Source organism: Loxodonta africana, chromosome 6, assembly GCF_030014295.1.
Source record: "Loxodonta africana isolate mLoxAfr1 chromosome 6, mLoxAfr1.hap2, whole genome shotgun sequence".
Taxonomy (NCBI): Eukaryota; Metazoa; Chordata; class Mammalia; order Proboscidea; family Elephantidae; genus Loxodonta; species Loxodonta africana.
In genome coordinates this window covers 113,719,328-113,747,074 of record NC_087347.1, presented here as the reverse complement: position 1 = coordinate 113,747,074, position 27,747 = coordinate 113,719,328, and the positions used below count along the sequence as shown (strand labels likewise).

Below are 27,747 nucleotides of genomic sequence, written 5' to 3'. Positions count from 1 at the left end.
CCAAAGAGATCTCATATGAAGGAACTGTCTTTCAGATGTAAAATGGCAAGGAAGTAAACTCATAAAGTTTGCTACCACACAGAAGCTCTCTATTCTCTCTACAGCTGAAGAATTCCTAATTCCCTCTAGTACAGCAAGAAAGTTAAAAAGATACCAGCGCCAGAAGGACCCATACATTTTTTTTAAGCAGCTGATAATTTATTAAAAACAGCTGATTTAAACATCGGCAATGGTGACTTTGACCTCTCCTCCTGCCTCAGTACCGATGGAAGCCATCTGCTTAATGATCTTGGAAGGACTACACAAGTCAATGAGTCACTTGTGGATTCTATCCGGAAATGATCCCAGGTCTCAGAATCTTTAGAACAAGGACTTTTTCTAGTAGTGATTCTTGGAGTCTTGGTAGTAGGTTCTCCTTTAATCAAGTTTGCACACACCTTCTCTAAGGATTTTATGTTTCGGCTGGCTAGGGTAATTCTAACTTGGCAAATGGCCACCTCTGGTTCCACAGGTGTCTTTCCAGTGTCCTTAAAATTCACGGATGTGGTGTGGCTTCCTGACCTATTTATTTGTTCCTCAGTGAGAGCAAACAGCAGTGAGCCAGGAGCAGGGTTGGGCGGAGCAGGGCTCTGCTGCAGAGGTGACTGCATCTCCCTCAAAGAGCCCCACACATTTTTGATGCTTGTTAACCCTTTCACGGATAACTTATTACTATTATTTTAAAATTTTTTTGGTGATGCCATGTTTTTTCACTAATGGAATGGATGCTATATCACCCTTTGTTGGTAGTTTTTTATTATTTGAAAAAACAGGATGCCAAATGCAAATATGCAAAAATGCAAATACCAGTACCATGTTCCATGAAGTATATTGCAAATGCTATACGTATCCATACCACAGCCCAGGAAGTGCATCATACTTCCTGCTTACACTTGACCTTAAACTATCTTACTCAATTCCCAAAAATACACACAAGATACTAAATAAACATTGCCTTTGCAGCACATAGCAATCTTAGAGTAGGCCACATCGGTACCACGTTCCATGAAGCAGTACCATACTTCTGGAGTACCATACTCCAGACGCGTGGAAAACGTGAGTCTAAGTTTATCTACTAATAACCATTAAAGGGCTAAACTAAGAGCTAAACTGAAAACATAGAGATGCTTGCTGTACTTTTACTCAACATCAGCACTGTGTGTAGACCTCAGTGTGAAGTCATTCAGTCACCCTGGCATGGATTCTGGGCGGGAGAAGTGAAGGGTGAAGGTAGAACATAATGAAGAATATAAGCATGTATACATAGAGCACATCATACCACATATATACACTTCAAGACCTAATCAATCCATGTCAAACACACATAAAGGCTAAATGGGAGGGAAGGGGGAAAAAGCGTTCCTCTTTTACTTTTCATGGTTTAGACACATTCACAAAGGTGTCACGGTCTAGAGAGAGGAAAAACGCTGGGAAGTTGCCACTTACGTCCAGGGCAAGCAACAAAAGTGCTGATTAATGATGATCCCAACTTAATTCTTGATTAGTAAAATTATGAATAATTTAGTAAAGGATGCTTTTTTTTAAAGGACATCTTTTCAATAGAAACTCAAAGGCCTTTGCTGATGGGGTAGAGAATATTCTGATTTCTTTATATCCAACAGTTTAAAACGTTCTTACATTATCAGCCAACATCAAAGCTCCAGCCTCAATGACAAACTCATGAGATTCTTCATCTCTTACAACAGCTGCTGTTAGGCCAGCGGCGCTGGAGGCTTTTCCACTGGTGTAGACAGCTCGGGGGCTGAACTCCTCCACGTGCCTGTTCAAGGTTATCAGATAAACACTCATTAATATGTGATCTCTCCAGGAATATCAGCCACCAGGGGTTATGTTAGCCTCGCTTAGGCATCAGAAGAAGGGAGAAGACGCACCAGCACTTGCGGAGCTGCAGGAGAAGTGAGTTGGTGGCAGACCACCCACCCCACCCACCCACCCCTCACTAAGAAGTGTGGGAATGGGTGTCCTTACATGGGTAACCATAAGAACACCTGAGAGAGGTATGAGCACAAGCGATTCGTAAAGGCACATATGCCAGAGACTGAATGGACAAAGATCTGAATAGGAAGTCTTATACCCTTTAGCCTTATAAAGGAGCTTAAATTTATTCCTGTCAAGTGGTAAGATGAAGTTAATACACAACAGAAATGTCAATTTTAAAAGCAGTCATTAATAAATAGGTCAGCAATGATATCTTTTTGTAAGGTCTTACAATTAAAGAATAAAATGAAATTAGAGGTGGGATTTATCCCAGAAATGTAAACGTGGTTTAATATCTGAAAATCAATCAATACACCATATATTGATAGAGTAAAACCTGCAAAAGTCAGAACCTGTATAAGGCAGAAACCTGTCGGAAAAGGAAAACTCACTCGTTTTCCACTAAAACGAGTGACAGAAAAGGTAAGACTGCACCCTGTCAAAGGCAGAAAACTGGCAAGACCTGGAAAAATGAGACACCCCTGTCGAGTTCTGGCTCTCATAGTTTTCAGTGTAGAATAAAGGACGAGAACCACATGACTATCAACAGACGCAGAAAAAGCATTTCACAAAATCCAACACCCTTTTATCATAAAAACACTAAAAAAGCTAAGAATGGAAGGAAACCTCCTCAACCTGATCAAAGGCATTTATGAAAAGCCTACAGCTATCATAACTCAAGAGTGAAGGGCTCAATACTTTCTACCTAAGATCAGGAATAAGAACCCTAACCATGTTTATCTAACATTGTATTGGAGGTCCTAGTCAGCGTGAGGGGCCCTGGTGGCGCAGTGGTTAAGCGTTTGGCTGCTAACCCAAAGGTCAGCAGTTTGAATCCCCCAGCCACTCCTTGGAAACCCTTCGGGGCAGTTCTACTCTGTCCTATGGGGTCGCTATGAGTCAGAATCGACTCAAAGGCAACAGGTTCAACAGGTTAATTAGCGCATAACCAAGAAAAAGAATTAAAAGGCATAAAGATTTGAAAGAAGTTAAACTGCCTTTATTTGTAGATGATATGACTGGGTGTATAAAAAACCTTCAAGAATCTACCCAAAAAAGCTAGGAGAACTAAAAGTGAATTTAGCAAAGTTGTAAGATACAAGTTCAACGTGCAAAACTCACCTGCACATCTACATACTAGCAATGAATACAGGTAGTCCCCAGGTTATGAACGTCTCACTTAAGTACAACCTGTAGATACTAACCAAATCCCATAAAGTCTATTATATTAAAAATTTGAGGTACATACAATAGTTCGTAATAACAAATGGGTGCTACTATGAGATGCACATCAAAACACTATTATTAACTCTATTACTATGTTAAAGGTGTTTTAGTGTATCTGGAAGTACATCTTTAATGTTTCTTACGCATAGAAAAGTACACTAGTACTATATACTAAGACAAACATTTGACTGACGTTAAATACAAACAGTACCTACTGTTCCAACTTATGTACAAATTCAACTTAGAGACAGATTTAAGAATGGAATTTGTTCATAATCTGGGGACTGCCAGTATGAAAAAATAGAACTGAAAAAAACAAAACAAAAAACCCTAAAACTCCACTTAAAGGAGTGTTTAAAACCATGAACTACTTTAGGAATAAATTTACCATTTACTAAGAGAAGTGATGAACTTGTACACTGAACACTGAAAATTGCAAAGGGCAACTGAAGATTAAATAAATGGGACGATATTCCAAGTTCACTAATTGGAAAACTCAATACTATTTAGATGCCAATTCTCCCCAAATTGATCTTTAGATTTAATGCAATATTAATCAAAGTCTTAGTAGGCTTTTGTTGGGAAGAAATTGAGAAAATCATTTCACTTACAGTAGCATCAAAAGTAACAAAATACTTAATTCTAAGAACCAAGATTAGCCAAACAATCTGGAAAGAGAAGAACAAAGTTGGAGGACTCACATATCATTACTTTAAAAATTACCAAAAGCTATCAAAACAGTTTGGAACCAGCATTAGATGTATAGATTAATTGCATAGAATTGAGAGTCCAGAAAAATAAATCCCTGCATTTACAGTCAACTAATTTTCAACAAGAGTGCTAAGACAATTCATCAGGGAAGAATAGTCTCAACAAATTATGTTGAGACAACTGGGTCTCCACATACAAAAAGAATAAAGTTGCACCTCCTCACACCACTGATCCAAGACTTAAATGTAATAGTTAAAACTATAAAACTCTTAGAGGAAACACAGGCATAAATCTTCCTACGCTTAGGTTAGACAATGGTTTCTCAGTTATGGCACCAAAAGCGCGACAAAGTAAATGAACCGGACTTCATCAAACTTAAAAACTTTTGTGCCATATAAAGAAAGTAAAAACTCAATCCACAGAATTGGCGAAAACATTTAAAAATCATATACCTGATAAGGAATTTGTACATAGTATATAAAAAAAAGAACCTTTACAACTCGACCACTAACCCAATTATAACACTGGGAAAGATTCTGAATAAACATTTTTCCAAAAAAGATATACAAATGGCCAGTAAGTGCATGAAAAGATGTTCAACATCAGGAGACATCAGGGAAATGCAAATCAAAACCACAATGAGATACCACTTCGCATCCACTAGGATGGCTATGATCAAAAAGACAGACAATACCAAGTGCTGGCAGAGACGTGGAGAAACTGGAACTCTCATACAGAGTTGGTGGGAATGCAAAACAGTGCAGTTGCTTTGGAAACAGTTCCTTAAAAGGCTAAGTCGTTACCATTTGATCCAGCAAATCTACTCCTTAAAAATTCTCCCAAGAGAAATAAAAGTATGTCAACACAAAACGTGTACACCAATGTTTACAGTAGTATTATTCGTAACAGCGAAAAAGTGGTAACAACCCAAATGTCCACCAACTGATGAACGGATAAACAACGTGGTACATCCATACAACAGAGTATTACATGGCAACAAAAAGGACTGAAGTACTAATACATGTTACAACATGTATGAATCTTAGAAACATTATGCTCGGTGAAAAAAGTCAATTACAAAAAGCCATATATTATATGATTCCATTTATATGAAATGTCCAGAATAAGCAAATCAATAAAGCCACTATAGTAGATGAGTGGTTGGCTGGGCTGGAGGGGAGAACGGGGAGTGGCTACTAATGGGTATGGCGTTTCTTTTCGGGCGATGAAAATATACTAAACTTAGATTGTAGTGATGGTTGTGTAACTGTGAAAACACTAACACCACTGAATTGTACACTTAAAAAATGGTGAATTTTATGGCATGCAAATTATATATCAAATATATTTTTTAAAAACCACTAGATAGAAAAAGCTGCCTAACATAACCAAGTGTAATACAGTACCTGTCAGAGGCAACACTGTAATGTATCTTGGGGTGGGAAGCTTAAGGAATGAAGAGGAAAAAAATGCCTTTTAACCTCAGTCCCTGATACGTGACGGAGATATTTAATCATAAGACTCCAAACCAACTAAAAAAGTTCTGTGTTGTAGAACTGTGCCATGTTACACGTTTCCAAGATGAATACAGGTAAGCTGCTTGATACAGTATAATGAGCAATGAAATATTGCTGAGTGCTTTATTTATTTTTTTTTTAATAAATCATGGGTCAGCATCACTAGTCAGCTATGAGAAGCTGGGCAAGTCAGAGTCTCAGAGGTTTGTTTCCCTCCCTGAAAAACAGGGGTAAAATAACACACTTGTCAGGCTGTCGTGAGGATAAGACAGAAGACATACACAGTGCCAGGCACACAACAGGTATTCAAAAAATGGTTGTTATTATATTGAGCCCTAAGTTTCTGACCAGTTTCAAAATAACCCAATACTTCTAGCTTTTTTTCTAGCTTCTAGAAATGAGCAGACTTCTAAAATAGAAATTTTTATGCTGATGGGGTTAACATAAAATGCCTCATTTTTGGTAGCACTGCTTTTGGAAAATCAGTCCATGTTTAAGAAGTTTAAAGATGTTTGTATTCTTAAGTCTCCAAAGAAAACAAAAATAAAAATTTACGTGCATTGTGATGTTCACTGTATCCATATATGTAATCATTAAAATAACAAAAAACCAAACCAGTTGCTATGGAGTTAACTCATTCATTGTAACCCGGCATGGGCAGAGCAGAACTGTTTTCCACGGCTGATTTGTCTGAAGTAGACCACCAGGCCTTTCTTCCAAGGTGCCACTGGGTGGGCTTGAACCTCCAACCTTTCAGATAGCAGCCAAGTGCTCATTAACCATTTGCATCGCCCAGGGACACCCATTAAAATAAGGTATTCTGTTGAGCAGTCCCTCAGGGCTATGGGAATGATTTTGTAAGTTGTATCACTCCAAAAAAAAAAAAAAAAAGGATTGTGAAAACAAACATGGGACGTGTTTAGGGTAATTTGGAATTTAAAACATGTACTCTGTGATTTAAAATCTCACACTCAAAGCCTTAAAGGTAATACAAAGGATAAAAGAACTGTATGTGGGATTGAAATTTTACACAATTTTTCCCCAGTCCAAAAAAACTGTAAAATATTGTATCTTGTTAAAAGAAAATTTAAGTGTATTTAACCTATGACACTTATATATTCAACAGTCTTAACTGGCACCCCTCACCCTTTATTAAAGGCAGACTGACTCCATTCTTGGCATCACAGAAAGGCTGGGAGTATGAACGTTTTTTCTCTATTATACTAGCTCAGGCAAACACTTACTTGAGAAACTGGCTCTTAGCTGTACTTGGGTCACCAACAATGCAAACATTTATGTCCCCTCGAAGAGAAGTCCCTTCCCCTGTCGTCTTTGGAACACCACCAAAGAGCATCAGCAGGACACCCCGTTTTACTTCATCATTGCCTGAAATGAAAAGAAACTACAGATGAAAAACCCACAGTATTTTCCAATAGCAGGTTAAACAATTTCACTAGAAACTACAAAGGAAAGTTTAACAACCAAAAGAGCAGACGGAGCTGAAGCAAAGCTTACAAGATTGGATAAAAGCATCTGGCTTCTAATCCTGGATCTTGCTCTGTGAACTTAGTCACTTAACCACTGTTCCAATGCCTCCACCTATACTGCCTAGGTCACAGATGCCAATGTTCATCATTCTAAGAGCCATCCTTGTTCAGTTTATCAACAGGCCCAGCTTAAGACCGACTTCCTACACAAAGCCTTTCGTAACACCCTAGCCCTCAAATGAACTATCCTACCACAGCCTACCACACTTGCTAGTTCTTTCTAATCGTGGGTCTTGCAGTTCCATCAAGAGCAACCAGTTTGAGGAAACGAGCCCTGACTTTTCTTTTGTATCACCCACAGTGACCAACATTGAATAAAAACATGCTAGCACAACTGTTGTGGATTAGGTAAGATGCTGAATGCAACCTATAGCTGCTTCTACCTAACTGCTCATAAATCCAATGTAAGCAGAAAATACAAAAATTAAAAAGAGAACACTAGATCTTTGGAAATGTGCTATTAAAAGAGACATTTTTCTGAGCTACCATACCACCAATAAAGTACTAGATAATAGTTTTATAAACCATTCCTTAAACGTAGAAAATTAAGAACCTATTCCACAAACAAAACTTCTACCTCATAACCTATAAAACAAAATGTGTTGGGGGTGTGGTGGTTTTAAAATGTCCACATACTCTTTGATACCCCTCCCTTCAAGAGGTGCACCTTACAATTGGACTAAACCAAAAGCAAAGAAGTTTCCTGAATAAACTGAATGCTTTGAAGGCCAGCGTAGCAGGGGCAGGGGTCTGGGGACCATGGTTTCAGGGGACATCTAAGTCAACTGGCATAATAAAATCTATTAACAAAACATTCTGCATCCCACTTTGAAGAGTGGCGTCTGGGGTCTTAAACGCTAGCAAGCAGCCATCTAAGATGCATCAATTGGTCTCAACCCACCTGGATCAAAGGAGAATGAAGAACACCAAGCTCACAAGGTAATTTTGAGCCCAAGAGACAGAAAGGGCCACATGAACCAGAGACTACATCATCCTGAGACCAGAAGAACTAGATGGTACCCGGCTACAACCAATGACTACCCTGACAGGGAACACAACAGAGAACCCCTAAGGGAGCAGGAGAGCAGTGAGATGCAGACCCCAAATTCTCATAAGACCAGACTTAATGATCTGACTGAGACTGGAAGGACCCCGGTGGTCATGGCCCCCAGACCTTCTGTTGGCCCAGGACAAGAACCATTCCCGAAGCCAACTCTTCAGATATGGATTGGACTGGACAATGGGTTGGAGAGGGATGCTGGTGAGGAGTGAGCTTCTTGGATGAGGTGGACACTTGAGACTATGCTGGCATCTCCTGCCTGGAGGGTAGATGAGAGGATAGAGGGGGTTAGAAGCTGGCAAAAAGGACACGAAAAGAGAAGAGTGGAGGGAGAGAGCAGGCTGTCTCATTAGGGGGAGAGTAATTGAGAGTGTGTACCAAGGTGTATATGGGTTTTTGTGTGAGAGACTGACTTGATTTGTAAACTTTCACTTAAAGCACAATAAAAATTATTAAAAAAGAAGTGCAGCTTAATGCTCCCCTTCTGAGTGGGATCAAGTTAGTTACTTGCTTCTAACAAACAGAAGACACTGGAAGTGAAGATGTGTAACTTGTGACCCTAGGTCATGAGAGGCATTACATTATACTTCCTCCTTGCTTCGCTGTCTTGAGTTGCGAGCTCTGGATAATGTCATGTTTTCAAGACACTCAAACAGCCCTACGGAGAGGTCCATGCAGCAAAGCACTGAGGCCTTTGGCTACCAACTACCGACTAATGTGTGAGGTGTGTGCGTGATTTCTCTTCTAAGTGGATCCTCTAGCCCCAGTCAAGACTTGAGATGACTGTAGCCCCAGGTGGTGACTTGACTGCATCTTCATGACACATCCTAAGCCAGAACCACCCAGCTAAGCCTCACCCAAATTCCTCATTCACAGAGATTGTGTGAGATAGTAATTGCTGTTTTAAGCCTCTAAGTTTTGTGCAGCAATAGACAATTTATGGGGGTAGGGGGGAGAAAGGGAAAGCAGCACAAAAGTATTGACACCCACTCACTGTAAGGAGGATACTTTAAAATCCAAAAGGATTAACATAAAGGATTTCATTTCAGTTGCACTGATCAAATATTTAGACAAAAAAAAAAATTGAAAAATATATATGCCTCAAAGAAATAGCTCAAATCCTATGAGTTCCCATCATAACTCCAATTGAGTATGGAAGAGAAAGATGGAAGAATACAAGAGTAAAGCATGAGAACTGGAAATTTGGTCAACTCCTTCAAACACACAAAGGGGATTTACTGACTGACAGTGAGCAGCTAGTCATCAAGGGTAAGAAAATGTGAGAGACTGCCAAACGTATACGTAATATAACTAGCCAAGAAACATCACCAAACCTCCATCTCTGAAAATTAAAAACAAAAACAAAGCTAAGAGATTAATTTAGCATAGTGGAATGTAGTTAAGTGTAGTTCTGGCCTTAAAGCCCTTGGAAACCCACCTGCAAGATGTTCAAGATCTGACTTGCATGCTCAAAGAAATCACTGGTTGTTTATAACCATTATTTTGATTTCAGATTATTACCACAAACGAATAGACCTCTTACCATGTATAGTTGGGAACAGGCTGGTACAAAGATTGTGGTATAGGTTTTTATCTTGACTCATTTCAAACACTTTCTCCCACTCCTTCACAGTCATCTGGTTCTTAATGCTCTCGGCTGTCTGTTCCTCATCTCGGAGCTCCTTCCCTCCAAACTGAGGGGCAGAGGAGAAAGGAAAAAGTTAGAACAGAAGTAGCCAAAACGTGACAGAGAAAGAACCTCACCACAAACAAAATATAGCCTGGGAGGTCCAATTCAGAATCTGCTAACTACAAAGGTTTATAAAAATTCCCAAACTAGAAAGGCCTTTGATAACCAAGATACTTAACGGTTTGTCATTTGTCCAGTGAGTTAAAAACCAAATAAACCGACCACCACAGTTTCATGATGCTATTTAAATGAATCTGAGTGCTCAAGAGATGAACCAGAGCAGAATGTTCACCACTGATGCAAAAAAAAAAAAAACTTGCTGCCAATTCATTCTGACTCAGTAACCCTATACAAACCAAAAACCCGTTGCTGTCCAGGTGATTCCGACACATGGCGGCCCTATAGGACAGAGTAGAACTACTCTATAGAGTTTCTAAGGAGCACCTGGTGGATCTGAACTACTGACTTTTCACTGGTAGCTGTAGTTCTTAATCACTACGCCGTCAGGGTTTCCCAGTGACCCTACAGGACAGAGTAAAACTGCCCTACAGGGTTTCCAAGGAGCAGCTCATAGATTCGAACTGCCGACCTCTGGGTCAGCAACCATAGCTCTTAACCACTGTGCCGCCAGGGTTCCTCATCACTGATAAACCAAAAGCCAGTGCCGTCGAGTCGATTCCAACTCATAGCGACCATATAGGACACAGAACTGCCCCACAGAGTTTCCAAGGAGCGCCTGGCGGATTCGAACTGCCGACCCTTGGGTTAGCAGCTGTAGCACTTACCCACTACGCCACCAGGGTTTCCCATCACTGATAGGAAGATGTAAATGAACTAACAGCATATTATGCTCACCCCCTTTTTTCCAAGACTGGAGTTAGTTTCCGAAGTCTTTCCCCACTGCTTTCCCACGCAGGACACAGAAATCAAGTTAACTGAACTATACCAGGAGCCTGTCACTCTCACAAAGACTTGACTTCCCAGGATTATTAAATCTTTTTATTTGTACTTCCTCCAGGACAGTGTCAGAGGAACTGTGATACTTTTCAAAAAAACAACAACCTGGGTAATTTGTACCAATGCACCTAAAGCACTGAGCTCTTTTATACAAAACAATGTGACTTTTCCTTAAGGTCAGAAAGGCAGACATAAAATGACTTGGTTTTTAAGTTTTAAGACTTAGAACTAATGAATCAAACTTCAACCCACCCCCCTACTGTCAACATCAGTTAGCTCTCTCAGATATTCTAGAAGTCTGTAATTTTGAGGCAGTCTCACGGGGAAGTCTTTCTCAAGCTTCACCATTCTATTAAGACTCACCCTTGGGTTTGTTGGTGCAACACTGCAGGCAAGAAAGACGAGCCTGTAAGAAAGGTCTCTGACGCCAAGGGCCCGGAGTCCTCGAACGCCCTCTGTCTCATATCCATCAACACCACTGACACGGGAATTAGTTTCTGCGCGTGCTCCTGCAAGATTGAACAACAGGCTGCTTCACAACCACCTCTAAAATATTGAAGGTGCTGAGAACAAAAATTCCTGAAATAAATGAAACCTATAAATCCTAAGATTTCATTTAGCCTTTAAAAACTTTCCCAATAGTACTTTTTGTAGCAAAATCAATTTGTTTTTATTCCCATCATACTTTCTTGTGTACTCTCATCAGTAGCCACAAAGAAGACAAGAAACATGCAAGTAGATAACCTATAGTTCAGGCAACTGAAAATTTGTTAAATCTGAACCCAGACTACCCACCTGGTGTGCTAAGCTTGGAGACATCAGGCACAACAATCAGTGTCCCTGTGAAGTCACACTTGTCACCAGCTTGAGCTGACTCCACAGCTTCAGCCCTCAGGATCACTTCTAAACTGCGGGGGATACTCCCTCGAGGAAGCTCAGCTTGAGTCTCCTGAATACGAACCTACAACAAAGACAAATAAATGGCCAAGAATGAGAAGAGATCCCTTTCGAATGTGACCTAAATCAAAAGCCACAAATACTTACATGTTCTAAAGTATCTCATCATACACAGAGTTTGACATGCGCCAATATTCAACATAAAAATTCTCCACCCTAAAACTCCTTTTAGTCAAACAGTTCAATTTGGTAAGTGATTTCACTTTATTCTCATTAAAAAATATTACTTCACTGGACTCTATTCGTCTGGAACAGCAGAGCAGAAGACCCAGGAATCAGAGAAGGACATGTACTTCAGGTTTAAATGCCTCTATAATCTATCACCTCCATTACCACAAGACACAGAGAAATGGATGGTTCCCAGCTCCCATTACTGAACATGTTGATCAAAGATCCAACAGATGGACCCTGATCAGAAGGAGGAAAAGTGTAGAACTGAACTTCTAACTCATATGAAAACCAGGCTTACTGGGTCCACTGGGACTAGGGGAACTTCGGAATCTAAGACCGAGAAATAATCTTTAGACCTTGAATTGAAACTACTCCATGAAACCACTGTTTAACTAAACAAACTTTTAGCCCAATTAATAAAGAACGTTTGCCTTAAGCACAGCACTCTTGTAAAGAATTATCTGAGTTTAAACTGATGATGGTTAATCTAAAGCATAGGTGAGAACTTTAAGGGGGAGAGAGCCTAAATTAACAATATGGGTAGATAGTGAGAATGGTGATACCATATGAAGTACGTAACCAATGTTATTGAACTGTTCATGCAGAAACTGTCAATGGACATATGCTTGGTTGTATGTACTGCCACCAAAAATAATTAAAAAATATATAGTTTCTTTTTTCTCTGTTCAGAAATGACTATAAGTATCTGTTCTCTGTGCCATCTCCTCCTAAAATATATTCCCCTTGCTTTATCGAGACAGGTTCAAATTTCTCACCAGAGGTTTAAGGCTCTAGGTACCCCCACATCTCAAACAGATCGCATCTCAGATGATCTCCAGTTTGGCTCCTCTACTTCAGTCACGGCCATCATTACTAGTGACGATCACATTCACCCTGGCCCTGGCCCTTTATTGATGTGTTCCTCCCTCCTACCCACCAACTCCAAAGTCTTATCCTGACAAGTCTCTCCGTCTCCAGGGATTTATCTCCAATTTACAACAAAAGTCATCTGTCTATTCTTGGACAAGTAAATTTTGTCAGTTTGATTCAAGTTATTAAAGGTTAGAAAACATTTCTATACCAACAACTGAAATTTACATTAAGAGTTTTTGGCTTACATCTGTAGCGACATTTGACGATGCTTGACTTTACATAAAAAGTGAGCTTAATGCTGTTTAAATAAGCTATTTCAAAGGCCTAAAAGTGAATTATTAGCTCAGGCTGGATCTGATGTAAACAGACGTAAATACCTTTTGAAAATCAACAAATCTCGATTTGTTTGTATCCAGCAAGAATCTCCTCCTATTGGCACAAACTGGATTCCGGCAGATGTTGGGCTGCGTGTATTTAAATTGCTGCTCTACATCCTTGATCACCGTTTGGCAGTCCAAGCACAGGAAAGTTCCACTGACTAGTTCCGGGTGCACTGGATGAGTCCGGACCACCTGCCCGCTGATGCGCGTAAGCAAGCCAATTCTGGATGAGGTGAGCTCTCGAATTCTGTTGAAAGACAAATGTGCATTAGTAAACATGCATTTCCTGCTAAGAAAAGCTTTGTTTTAATGAGAGGATACTAAGTGATCTTATGCTTAAAAAAAAAACCAAGAGACAAAATATTCTTTGGACTCTCCTACATGAACTATTCATTCACTGTGCTGATCCTTAAATTATATAAGAAGCCTTCATAGCAGCAACAAGATAAATGACTAAATACAAACAACTAAACAAAAGACTTTGAAAATTAAAGTAAGATACTATTCCACCCCCATTTTCAAGGTTAAAACTAAACTTTCTGGATAACTGGGTTTAAATCTTTAAAAAGTTATTTTCTCGGAAACGGGCACACAAAACACTTTTTTCGCTTCTGGCATTTTACAGCACCAATTTACAGTACTCTTTTCACAATTCTTGTCACGATCAATCATGGAAAAGTGGAACAACAAAGCTGACTTAGGTAGAAAATCTAAGCCAAAAGAATTTACAGAGGAGAAAACTGGGGCCCAGGAAGGTAGAAGTGATTTGTGTGACATTAAATAGCTAGCTAAACGCAGGTGTAGGACTACAACCTCCCCAGTGAAAAGGACTGCCAGTTAAGTGATGCCTACACTATTTGATAAATTCCTTTTCTTCCAAAGACAAGTTTCTTACCTGTGTCTGGTAGGCAGGTCTTGGAATGCAACATAAAAATCCTTGGCAAGAGGGATCTCTTTACGGTCTTTGACGAAGGTTTTCAAGGCCCGACAAAGGTAAGGGTAAACTCTGAAAAACAAACAAAAAATCAACATCTTCAAGAGGCCAAATGAGGCCTCCTTCCCTTTCCCATGCTTGCCAACAGCTGAGGCCAAAGAATTTCATCTGGTTACAAGCAAGCCTTAAAATCTAGCTATACAGGATGCTTCTATCATCTGGTCTGGGTCTGTGAGCCTCTTTTATCATCTTCTATCCCACTGCAAACAGATCAAAGGCAACAGAAAACACCAAAGCACCCACAGCATAGGCCACACCTCTGCTCAAGATGACCCCACCTGAACAATCACCTTGTTGGTACTATGGTCAATACCATGGATTTTCTCTGGGGTCTGTTTACATCCGGCAAGACATCTTCCAGTTTAGCGTCAAGGCCTAGTATAGTTTTTATGTTTCATTCTTGACTGATAAGAAATTGATGAGGACAGGGAGGAGTTTTGTAGCAACGTGAGAGGAAGTGCCTTGTTTAACTGAAGTGTGCCTATCCTCTTGATAAGCATCAATACCTGCTGTAGTTCGGTTTGTTTAAAGCAAAGGGACCTGAAAGCCCTCTGAAAAATTACGTTTAGGAGACAGAACTGCCTGTGCATAAGGTATGGGTACATACAGATGCTTCTACCCCCAAGGTCCTGGTCTCTATCTCCCTCTCATTGTAGGACGCTGTTCCTGTTGCATACCTTCATAACAAACTCTGGTGCTTACCCCTCCAGCCATTTCTGATAGTCCAGCAGTCAGCTATCATTAGAAACACCAACACCAGTCTACAATCTCCCAATCCACAAGATAAAGGAAAAGGACTATGCCTCCTTACCCTGGGATCTTCATTTCTCTTTCAAAGCTATCCACAATGTTTAATCTGATTTTGTTTATACGAAACTGTGAAAATATTTTAACCTAACATGCAAAGATTTGTGTCACAACAAGATGCTTCCTGCTGTACATAACAATTAAAACCTGAAAGCCTAAGCTATTAAATATAATTAAATATAACATCTCCTATAGTATTCCAAAAAAAACACCTTCTGGCCATGATCCCAACATTGCTTTTTAAGAAACAATATACACACAAAAATACATCAAACCGTGTCAGGAGATTCTTAGGCATTTGCAGCCTTGGAAGGTTCCTGGAACTTTGCTGCAGCAGACTGCTAATGGTGGTTACCTATGGGTAGTGGGCTTACAAACGTACAGATGACTTTATTCTCCCTACTTTTCTCTATTTTCTACAATACACACATATTATGTTCATTTAAAATTGTTAACCTTTAAGCGATGCAGGCTGTAACAATGTCCCTGCTCTAGAGATACTCTTGGTGCAAGAACATGACCCTGTCAAGTATTATGCTTTTCCCAAAGCGGCTACTCCTGGGGTGAGGAGGGGTATGAAATGAATGACAGGGCAATAGTACTTAATACCTGATACAAAGTAAGTGATCCTCTCACAACTTGGGAAAGCTATATAGAAAACAACAGTTTTCAACATGCACATGTAAGAAACATTCAGCTCCAGGAAGGCCTGGGTTAAGTTCAGAGCAGTACTAAAATGGCAGATGTTACCAAAGGGCCTCCGCTCTGAGCAGGGAAGTAACGATGACAGCTGCCCTCCTGCCTCACCAGTGAACACTGGGAAGCCAGAGTCCCAGACCTCTGGCCCTATGCAGGGTAGAGTAATGCACCCGTACCTGTAGAACTCCTCCTGAATGGTGGTGGAAAGTTGCTGGTTGAATTGTTCCAGGTCCAGGAAACTCACCACCAGTGTGTTTCTCTCAGGGCGGATCAGCTCTTCTGCCAGCTGCAAGTACTTGCCTTCTCCATCACTGCTCTGGAACCTGGGGGTACGTGCCAGTCAGATTAAACTGAAGAACTAGGGGCAGTCGAAGAACAATCTGGATGTTGACAGTTCAACATATTGGTAAGACTGTAGGCTTCAGAGTCAGCAGGCCCAGGCTCAGGAGATCTGTAACTCAGGGCAAGTAACTTACACCTGACCCAGCCCCTGCTTTTTTAATTTATTCCTTTTTTAAAATTGTGGTTTAGGTGAAAGTTTATAGCTCAAGTTAGTTTCTCATACAAAAATTTATACACACATTGTTGTGACCCTAGTTGCTCTTCCTATAACATGACTGCACATTCATCCTTTCTAACCTGGATTTCCTGTGTCCACTCCACCAGCTCCTGTCCCTTTCTGCCTTCTCATCTCACCTCCGGGCAGGTGCTGCCCATTTAGTCTCATGTACCTACTTGAACTGAGAAGCACACTCTTCATGAGTATCATTTTATGTCTTATAGTTCAGCCTATTCTTTGTCTGAAGAGTTGGCTTCAGCAATGGTTTTAGTTCTAGGTTAAGAGAGAGCCCAGGGGCCATGTCTTCTGGGGTTTCTCCAGTTTTCGTCAGACCATCAAGTCTGGTCTTGTTACTAGAATTTGAGTTCTGCACCCCACTTTTCTCCTGCTCCATCAGGGACTCTCTGTTGTGTTCCCTGTTGTGACCCAAGGCGGTCATTGGTGGTAGCCAGGCATCATCTAGTTCTTCCAGTCTAAGGTTTACATGGCGCCTTTTGTCTTTTGTGCTAATATTTTTCTTGTGTCTTTGGTGTGCTTCATTCTCCTTTGTTCCAGGTGGGTTGGGACCAACTGATGCATCTTAGATGGCTGCCTGACAGCTTTTAAGACCCCAGATGCCACTCACCAAAGTGGGATGCAGAACATTTTCTTAATAAATTTTGTTATGCCAATTGACCTAGATATCCCGGATACTCTTCTTCTTCTTCTTCTTTTTTTTTTTTACAGATGAGGGCACATCACCTCATGTCATAAGACCACTATGATTATATGTAGTCTTTTGCACAGTGCTGGAACACAAGAAAAGGTCCTTGGGCTTTAACCTGAATTTCTTGAATGGAATATTTCCAATCAACTAATGTGTTCAATTGGTAACTATCACTATCGTGATACATAATGTTTAATCAAGAAATTCAGGCTAAAACCCAAAGATCCAATTTTCCTAGGGAATTTGAAAACCAACAGATTAATTGATCTAAGTGTCTGAATAAAAATAAAAACACAGAAATGAAGTGCTTTATTGTCCACGACTGCAGGGAAATGAAAACACATTCACATGCAAAAAACCTGGTGAATTTTTTCCTCAAAGGGTGTATTACATTCTTTTAAACACAATATGCAGATTAGTATCAATCCCTCCTTGGACAACAGTATGTTGTAACTCTTAAATATTTATTGAACTAATATCTATGTGCAAAACACCTGACAGAGCTCCCTGAACCTGAAAATGAAACTGTTCCGCTCTAGGGTTAATGTTCGCAGGAGACATACATGTAAATAACCAAGGAAGGGAAGAAGGATGTTCCTACTAAAGAAAGACACAAGAGATGTGGCCCTGTTAATATAAGCTAATTCTGCCTAACAGAAACATCTAGAAAGGCTTCATACACATAAACATGACACTAGAATTCCACCTTGAAAGATGTTAAAATTTTGAAAGAAAAATAAGAATGGTGGGTTGGCTATGGGCCCCCCCCTTAGCCCTCCCTCCCCCCAGAAAAACTTGCCATGGAGTCGATTCCGACTCACAGTGACCCTCTCTAGGACAGAGTAGAACTGCCCTGCAGGGTTTCCAAGGAACAGCTGACCTTTTCGGTTAGCAGCCATGCTTTTAACCATGGTGCCAACAGAGCTCCAGTGGATTGGCTACAGATGTTTGCAAACATGAGGCAAGGTCACAGAGGGTATGGGAGAAGTGTGGGTGATGACTGATGCTGGTTGTGGAAGATGATCCTGGATAGAGGGGCTGCGAAGAATTTGGACTTTATTCCACAAGTGACGCAGAATCAAAGTTAAGTTTTGAAAAGGAAGTTAACATTTTTTTCTCAACAATGTACAGGGATTATTTGTCATCTTCATCATCATCTAACAATATAATAAAGTGAAGGCACTTAAATTATTCCTTGAAACAAATAATTATGGATGATCTTTATGATGTGGTTTGCTAGGTGGGGTTGAGGATGGGATTTGCATTCAAGCTCAGTGACTGACAGGTAAATAAAGGTACACCCAGCTTACCTTACTTACCCATTGCTGTCGAGTCAATTCTGACTCATAGGGACCCTACAGGACAGAGTGGAACTGCCCCATACAGTTTCCAAGGAGCGCCTGGTAGATATGAACTGCCGACCTTTTGGTTAGTAGCTGTAGCTCTTAACCACTACACCACCAGGGTTTCCAAATAAATGCATATTAATAGAGCTATGTGGCAAATGGCACCCTGAGAACGTTAGAAAAGGGGTTAGTTATGAGGGCTTCACAAAGGCGGTGTGATTCTTTAGCTGGGCTTTGAAAGATAAGAAGCTGTCAGGCAGAGAATAACATAACCAAAGGTAGGGAAATGTAAATTATAGTTTTAAGTATGTCAGAACTTTTTAAGACATTCCAAAGTATTTACACTTCATCCTGAAGTCTGCAGAGTTGATGCTACTAGGGAGAGCAGTGATAGATCTGCCCTAAGAGTGATCACTAGTAACCGTAGGGAGAAGCCAAGGAGGAGTTATGGGGGGCCAGGACCCAGGAGGCTACTGGGAAAGAGGAAAAAGGGGGAGGAACGAAGGAAACAAGGCAGAGAGGAAGCCAGCCAGCCGGCCAGCCAGATCGAGGGATGTAATCAGCTAATTTAATGAAGGGTCAGGCTCACCCCATTCCCACCCCGAAAACTCTGCCTCACATCAGAGGGACCCACAGCGCTGACGCTGATAGTTTCAACTCCACCGGCTCCAACGCAGGCCGGGGACGCGGTGTCCCCAACACTAACCTCTGGGCCGTCTGCCCTCTCAGGGCTCGGCCAGGATTCAAACGCTTGTTTGCTTCTCAATCAACCCCGCCGTGCCTACCGGGACAAGCTGCTTAACCTCACCTAGCCTCGGTTTCCCATCGGGAACAAGGAGGCTGTGAGTGGCCTGTTGTGAGGACTAAGTGACGCAAGCAGAGCGCTCGGCTCAGGGCACCGGGCACAACGAGAGACGAGTTTCATCTCTGAAGCCAGCCCAGCCCTTTCAGGCTCCTCGCCGGCGCTCGGCCTGGGGGACTCAAAAAGAGATGCGGGACCTCCCCCCTTCCAAGCGGCGCAATCCCTCCGTGTCCGAAAAGCGCCGGCCGCACGGACCCGCCCGAGCACGGGGACCCGGGAGCCGCGCGCTCCAGGCGACCCGGCTCAGCAAGGGGAAGGGGCCGCGCGGGGAAGTGCCGCGAGGAAGGGCGCCCACCGGGGCTGGGAGCAGCGGCCGCGGGCAGGGCCTGGGCGCCTGCCGACTTACTCCTCCAAGAAGTCCAGGAACAGTTTCTGGCACTTCTCTGCTACCTCGTCGCGGACTTCCAGGTGCTGGGAGCCCGCGGCCGGCTCGGCTGCCGCCGCGAGGTCCATCGCCACCTAGGGCTGGGGTGAAGCCGCCGCCACACTCCTCGCCAAGAGCAGCTTCTTCCCGGACGCAGCCGCTTTGCGCGCGCCGCCGCCGCTTCCGCCCCGCCCCTTCGCCCGACCGGGACCACTGGAGCCAATCGTGGCGCGGGAGCTCGGAGATTTCGCGCCAAACCTGCCCAATGAGCGGCCGCTTCTCCCTCAGCCCCGCCCACGGAACGGGGATTTGGCGCCAAATGCTAAGGTCTTCTGGAGAAAGCAGAGGTCTGCCATTGCGCCTGCGCAGTGTGGCGGTGTACTGGGAGTGTTGGATTTCTAGAGCACGTTAAAAGTTTGCATCTTTGCCCGGACGGTTATTGAAATAATCCCATTGATGTTAATTGAGTGGTAGGATTACGGCTCTATGGAACAGAAAAATGAGTAAGACTCAACCCTGCTGCTGGAGCTGCTTAGTTGGAAGAAGTAAGCTGTAAACCACCGGATAAAACCCGGGGGTGGGGTTTGGCAGTTACTCTGGTTGGTGCTGATAGGGGAAAATGAGCTAAGTATTTGACACTGGATTAGTAAGACTTTACTTTCTTGAGGCTTTCAACAGGGAGCCTTACAGTGGAAGGTGAGCCATGCTGCCTAAAATGAAGCAAAAAGAAGACTGGTAAAAAGAACAGTGCTTAGCACCAGAGACTCCGTTTTGTTTAAAGGCTCCATTTAGCTAATAATTCCCCTTTACTCCTATTTCTGCTTTTACCCTTGGGATTTTACAACCTTGTAAAACTTTAAAGGAATTTAAGGCAAGAATGTGGTCTGTGGAAGTTCAGGAAATGCTAGTCAGAAGGTGTTTGTCAAGAACGCTTGCACAGCATCTTCCAGGAGGAATGTATATTTATATCAGGATTACTGATGTTAAGACTGTGATCATGCACACACCTTGAGGCTATAGTCACTACTACCTTTCCCACTTGACTGTATAAAAGGCTTACACCTTTTTTAATGAGTTTGGGCACTTTGTAATTTTCACTTAGTGCAGCCAGTTCAAACTGCTTTATTCCTCAATAAAACTTTTTGCTTTCACTCCTAACAGAGTAAAGACTGTGCTACAGCATTTCCTGTGTCAGAAGTGGGGATTCAGACAGTGCATTGCCTTTTGTGACCCTCAAGGTGTGGAGGTTTTGGGCTCATTTGGCTGTTTCTGTGGTAAATAGCTGCTTGGATCTGAGCTCTGAGATTTTGCGTAGCAGCTCTCTGAGTTTTATTCAAGGATTTGTTTTTACTTTCTCTTTTAATCAACCTGGATTTTAGGTCCGTGCTATCCCAGGTTTTGGTTTGGTTGTGACAAGGCATCTCAGAGTCTCCCAAGTTGCAAAACACCGGGGCATGGGTTTGAGCATTTAAAAGTCTTCAGGGTGCTCCCCACCAACTGAAAGATACCCATAGGATAAGCTTGGTTGTGAGATAAGCCAGAAACATTTGGCTGCCCACCAGCCTTAAGACAGTTCTCATACAGTGTAGATACTTGGTGAAACATGACACTGTCCAAACCCCCAGGCAGCATCCCCAATAGGATTTTGTTTGACTTTGAGAAACCAAAAGTAACAACCTATGTTTGATTAATCATCTTTTATGTGTACATTTGTCTGTCTGACTAGGAAAACAGGGCATGTCAGATCAAAGAGCAGCTTGGAGCCACACTCTGGGACTCCCACTATTTTATGCTTTTTATGAACAAACATTTTGGTCCATCAAGATTTGTGTTTTTGTCTAGTGTGCATAACCTTTACAGGGACAATTTGGAAAATCACTGGCCACTTTGGAACCTTTTTGAATTTTGTAAATTAGTTTGTGCAGTAAATTAGAAAGTAAGGGCTCCCACATTAAACAACCTCAATGGCTTGCCTATTTTGTTTGGTATCTAAAGGCCTCAAAAAGACATCAAAGTAGCAAAATTGCTTCCCTGCAGGATACTGTTTTCAGATTAAGTAAACAAAATAAGGAGCAACATTGTCAAATCTCTGCTCCTATTCCATCTGCTCCTTTGCCATCTGTCTCTTCTCTGAACCTCTTCCAAATGTACTTCTGCCAAATGTCTTACCCTCTTATTTCTCTGCCAGTACTTGTCTGAGCTTTCTTTTTTTCCAAAGGACTCAATTAATGAGCCCTTACAAGAAATGTCTTTTAGAATAGAACCCTCAACTGGGTAACCTTTAACTGAAATGGCCTTCAGACTCTGCCCTGCGAATGTTAAGGATTCTCCCTGTGTCACTTCCATACTCTGGACACACGTCGAGTTATGGAACATAGTGAAAGACTTTCCAAAATTACAGGAGGATCTTTATAAATTTGCTGAGAAATTTAAAATACTGATTGAAGCTTATCAGCCTGGGCTCCCTGATTTGTATTAGTTAATTCATATGTTAGCAGGGCCAGGAGAAGCCCAATTATGGCTAGAACAAGCTGACTGGAAAGATCCAAAGAACAATTTAGCTTTAAATCTAGACAGAACAGCTGCTACTCTGCTGAAGGACACCTGAACAATAGGTAAAAGTCTGCTAGAGGCCATTCCCAAAGTCTCTCCTCCAATAATAGATTGGATAAAAATTCATTCATGTAAACAAAATAAAGATGAGTGCTTTTATGATTACTAGACCAGGCTTTGTCAAAAATTCGCAGAACATTCTGGACTTGCTTTGGAATCCCAGGAACAAATGGAGCCTTTACTGTGGTCTTTATATCTGAATTAAAACTTGAAATCTCAGCCCTGGTCAAACAACATTGCTTGGACTGGGAAACTGCCCCTACTCTGGAATTGACTAATTTGGCATATAAGCTTTCTCAGACTCTGGAAGCTGAGAAAGACAGGAAAACAAATAAATTGATGGCCCTCTAGCAGCAGCAATTGCAATCCCTGAACTGAGAAAAGAATACTAAGCCTCTGAATAGCCCTAAGAATAGCATCTACCACGACTGTAAAAAGCCTGGTCATTGGAAAAAGGATTGCTATAAAGAATAAAATGATGTTTCCCCAATCAGGTGCCCTTCGACCTAATGTAGACCCAGATATGGAATGAAGGTGATCTGGGGAAATAACAGGGGCCTTTCCTGTGGCGGCACTAAACTCGCAAGGGGAGACCATTGTAAGCAATAATGGAGGTCCTTGCCAGTTTTTTATTGACACTGGAGTAACCCTGTCTGCCATCAACCACAACTTTTTGGAAAAGCTCCTGTCCCAGAGTACAAAACTTCAGAGGTTATCAAACAGGAACCAATTTTGACTCATTATCAGCCTGTTCCTATATATCTTGGTTATACTGAAGATTTACATCCCTTTCTGCTTTGTTCTGATACTTCTGTCAATTTAATATGCTGAAATCTTTTATCTAAATCAAATTGTCATCTACAATTTACCAAAAGGAGGGAAATATTATTAAGTTTGTCTGAAGCCTCAAAGACTCTTGACCTGGGTCCTGATTTAGAGCAAATTCAAAGAGAAGAAATTGCTTGCAGCTTGCAAGCAGTTGTTACACATAAAGGTATATTTAAAGATTATTCAGTGCCGTCTAAACTCTTCCCACAAATATTCTTTCATTAATTTCTGAGAATTTATGGGGCACCACACCTACAGATGTAGGCTGACTTTTGTCAGTGGAAGCCATTAAAGATTCAAATAGATATAGCTAAACGTTTTCCTAAAGTTCCTCAAGTTCCTCTCAAAAGAGAAACCAAGGAAGGATTAACTCCCATTATAAAATGTTTTCTTTCTAAAGGCTTGATTGTTCCTTGTATTAGCCCCTGTAACACTCTTGTCCTTCCAGTAAAGCCTAACAATAGAGTTTGAAGGTTTGTTTAAGATTTATGTGCTATCAACCGTATTGTTATTCCAAGATTCCCAGTAGTGACAAATCCATATTTGCTACTTTCCGTTGTCCCTCTGGATACTGCCTATTTTACTGTAGTTGATTTTTGCAGTGCCTTTTTTAGCATTCTGGCTCGCCATGATAGTCAATTTTTGTTTGCTTTTACCTGATCAAGCCAAAAATTACTTGGATTTTGATGCCGTCTCTGAAATTTTGCACGCAGGTTTGCAGCCTTACAATTTGAAAATAAGTTCACGTTGCTACAATATGTAAATGACATATTAATATATATTAGCCTCCTAAATGGCTAATATATTTAGCCATTTAGGTTTGTTTTGATGCCAGTATACAAAAAAATCCTGAAAAAAACAAACCCGTTGCCATTGAATCAATTCCGGCTCATAAAGCCCCTATAGGACAGAGTAGAACTGCCCCATAGGGTTTCCAAGGAGTAGCTGGTGGGTTCGAACTGCTGACCTTTCGGTTAGCAGCTGTGTCCCCAAAAAATATGTGTATCAATTTGGTTAGGCCATGATTCCCAGAATTGTGTAGTTGTCCACCATTTTGTCATCTGATTTGATTTTCCTAAGTGTTGTAAATCCTGTCTTATGATGTTAATGAGATGGAATCAGTGGCAGTTATGTTAATGAGGCAGGACTCAATCTATGAGAGTAGATTGTCTTAAACCAATCTCTTTTGAGATATAAAAGAGAGAAGCAAGCAGAGAAACGGGGGACCTCATACCACCAAGAAACAAGAGCCAGGAGAACAGTGTGTCCTTTGGACCCAGGGTCCCTGTGCTGAGAAGCTCCTCGACCAGGGGAGATTGATAACAAGGCCCTTCCTCCAGCGCCGACAGGGAGAGAGAGACTTCACCTTGAGCTGATGCCCTGAATTTGGACTTGTAGCCAACTGTACTGTGAGAATAAATTTCTCTTTGTTAAAGCCATGCACTTGTGGTATTTCTGTTACAGCAGTACAAGATAACTAAGATAGAAGCCAAGCTCTTAACCACTGCACCACCATAGCTCTGAAGACAGTATAGCCTTGCTAAACATCAGCTGCAGGTAAGCTTAAAGTTTCCAAAGAGAAGTTATAGTTATCTCAACCTTCTGTCAAATATTTGGGACACATAATCTCTGAAGAAGGTATGTCTGTTGATCCCAGATGAAAGGAACTCATTTTCACTTTCCCTATCCCTTGAACCAGGTAACAGCTGTGAGGGTTTTTAGGGCTTTGCAGCTTTTGTAGGACTTGGATTCCTGATTTTTCCTTGTTGTCCAAACCTTAAATAAATATTTGAAGGCCTCTGAACCAGACTTATTACAAATTTCACCAGAAGATCAGGAGGCTATAGACATATTAAAAGGGGGTTTAACAGAAACACCAGCTTTGGGCTTTCCCAACTATCACCTAGACTTGTCTTTATGCGTGCATGAAATATTTGGAAACGCTTTAGATGTGTTGACACAAAGGCATTGGAAATATCAAAGACTGGTAGGCTGTTGTAGCCTGCATCTTGATCCTGTAGCTAAAGGATACCCCCCTGCCTCTGTCTCCAGGCTGTAGCTGCCACAGCCAAATTAATAGAAAGTACCTTTTTTGGGTTTGGTTACCACAGATATAGTGTTAGAAGATTTTTTTTTATATGTGTATGTGCTTCATGCTGTATCTGCCATACTTAATTATGCCTTGACTCAACAACGTTCTGCCAGTTGACTCATTTCTTATGAAGTTCTTCTTCTGTATGTATTCTTAGGTTGCATTCCATGGATTGTCTGAATCCAGCCACCCTTCTTCCTGAAAGCGATAATGATTACCCTAGGCACAACTACTTGCATTAACTGAGCAATTACTAACCCCTCAAAAAGATCTGAGAGAGACTCCTTTAACTAACCCTGATTTAGTATTATTTGTGGATGGATTTATTTGAAACCAAACCCTGCCAGCTCCCATTATCAAGTTGGATATGACATTACGGCTTCCACTAAAGCTCTTGAAAGTCATCTTCCCGAGGTTACCTCTGCTCAACAAGCTGAGTTAATAAAAAAAAAAAAAAAACCTTGCTAAAGCTTGCAGTTCAGCTTCGGGAAAGTCTGTAAATGTTTATGCTGACTCTCGGTATTATTTTGGAATTGTGCATGATCTTGGCGTGTTTTGGAAACAAAGGATTCCTAACCTCCTCTGGGACTGCCGTAAGAAATAGTGCTCTAGTGGCAGACCTTTTCAATTCCTTACTGCTCCCTTCTGAAACTGCTGTTATAAAAATACAAGCCCATCAGTCAATAGAAGTGCCTCAAACTGAGGAGATTAGAGGACATAATCTCCATGACAAAGCAGCCAAACAGGCTGCTTCTCAAGTTTTACCAACTTTAATGTTAAAAAGGAAGAAGTTACTTAAGGATGATATCAACTTCAATGCTTGTCATGAATTGAATTATATACCCCCAAAAATGTGTGTATGTTTGGTCTGGGCCATGATTCCCAGTATTGTGTGATTTTCCTGTGTGTTGTAAATCCTGCCTCTATGATGTTAACGAGGGGGGATGGGCTGCAGTTGCGTTAGTGAGGCAAGACTCAAACTACAAGACTGGATTGTGTCTTGAGAGAATCTCTTGAGATATAAAAGAGAGAAGTGAGCAGAGAGTTCTACCACCAAGAAAGCAGTGCCGGGAGTAGAGCACAACTTGGGGTCCCTGAGGAGAGAAGCTCCTAGTCTGGGGGAAGATTGATGAGAAGGCTGACAGAGAGAGAAAACCTTCCCCTGGAGCTGACACCCTGAATTTGGACTTTTAGCCTACTTTACTGTGAGAAAATAAACTTCTCTTTGTTAAAGCCATCCACTTGTGGTATTTCTCTTATAGCAGCTCTAGATGACTAAGACAATGCTGCTTTATAACAGCTTTTTAAACATCAAAAATTAGCCCCAGAAGATGAAATTAAGACTTGGAAAAATACTGGCTGTTATCAAAGTTCAGTTACTAAATTGTGGACAGGAACTGACAACAAGATTACCCTACCAAAATTCATACATGTCCCTATGATTCAGAATCTGCATGAACACACATACCTAGGATGAGATAAAATGATTGAGACCTTATAGAACTATTGGTGTGTAAAATTTTTTGAAGCTGCTGAACGTGTTGTTACCCTTTGTCCTATCTGTCTCCATTATAACCTGGGAAAACATCTTCAGGTTTCACCTGGTGGTACCTTCTGCCTTCTGGGCCCATGGTTGAGTGCAATTGATTTTATTCAGCTACCACCCTCAAATGGTTATAAATTTGTGTTAGTAATGATTTGTAGGTTATCACACTGGGTGAAGACTTTCCCCTGCCACCATGCTATGGCAACTTTTGTAGCCAAGAAATTCCTTGAAAACATTATCCTCACTTGGAGCACCTAAAATCCTTTGCAGTGATCAGGGAGCTCATTTTACTGGAGAAATGTTCCGAGTTCTCGCCATCTAGCAAAGATTTTATTTCCCTTACTATCCTCAGTCCTCTGGATTAGTAGAAAGAACCAGTGGAATAATAAAAACTCAAATAGTTAAATTCTGTGAAACGTTAAATTTTCCCTGGGTCAAAGTGAAACAGGCTGTTCAGCCATACTGAAAACCCCAATGGACACCCCTTCCCCCTCTTTGTCTTGCTAACCACAAGCTTGTTTTGAGCAGGAAGTCGCAGCAGGTAATGGCTCCATCCACTGACTAGCCCTAGTTACACCTTGAAGCATGCACAGATTGAAATCACAGCCTTCAACTGACCCCCCCCGCAACCCCCAAATATGGGCATGGGGGGGCTAAAGGCAGAAATTCCCGGGTACTAAACCCAGCCCCCTGACGCCATCGGAAACAAAAAGCTCCCCAGCCCCCTTAGACAGCGAGCAGGTGGCCTCATGGTCACTAGACCCCACGTGCTCCTTGTATGCCCAGACAATAAACTTGCGGCTTTCTGGTTCCGTTGCAATCAGTGTCCATCTTATTTCAATCGGCTAATAAGACAGGCCAAGAACCCGAGTGGCGTTCAGTTACAAAAGTTCTTCCCGTGGTTATTTTAAATCTAAAATCCACCCCATTTGGTTGTCATAAACTTATCCCTCATGAAATAATCACTGGGAGGCCTATGGCTCTCCCCAGTATTACCTGTACTGATCCTAATTTTATACAACCTGAACTTTCAAAGTACTGTCAATCTTTCATCCACTATTCTAAGAACTATCTTTCATAGGTAAAGGTCTTTTATGAACGTAACCCAGAACCCCCAAATCTGTCAGTTTCTCCAGGAGAATATGTGCGTTACAAAAAACATCAAAAGACTCTCTGGAACCTTGGTGGAAGGGGGCCTACCCAG

The 27,747-nt window shown here is 41.5% G+C and overlaps 2 protein-coding genes across 2 annotated transcripts in view; both read right to left on the bottom strand.

Annotated features, from left to right (window-relative positions):
* LOC111749463 (small ribosomal subunit protein uS10-like) lies at positions 1-1,671 on the bottom strand. The gene is given in 2 exon segments (XM_064287261.1): positions 1-332; positions 335-1,671. Coding segments are annotated over 2 exon segments (432 nt in total). The 5' UTR covers positions 651-1,671; the 3' UTR covers positions 1-216.
* MCM6 (minichromosome maintenance complex component 6) overlaps positions 1-19,613 on the bottom strand; it is a 36,944-nt gene extending 17,331 nt beyond the window's left edge. The window contains exons 1-9 of the mRNA XM_003405858.4: positions 19,447-19,613; positions 15,804-15,950; positions 14,023-14,133; positions 13,125-13,374; positions 11,542-11,707; positions 11,110-11,255; positions 9,643-9,793; positions 6,737-6,878; positions 1,678-1,819 (exon numbers count right to left, since the gene is read on the bottom strand). Coding sequence (XP_003405906.2) covers positions 1,678-1,819; positions 6,737-6,878; positions 9,643-9,793; positions 11,110-11,255; positions 11,542-11,707; positions 13,125-13,374; positions 14,023-14,133; positions 15,804-15,950; positions 19,447-19,553 — 1,362 coding nt within the window. The 5' untranslated portion in view covers positions 19,554-19,613. The remainder of the gene's footprint in view (positions 1-1,677; positions 1,820-6,736; positions 6,879-9,642; positions 9,794-11,109; positions 11,256-11,541; positions 11,708-13,124; positions 13,375-14,022; positions 14,134-15,803; positions 15,951-19,446) is intronic.
* Between the last annotated feature and the right edge of the window lie 8,134 nt (positions 19,614-27,747).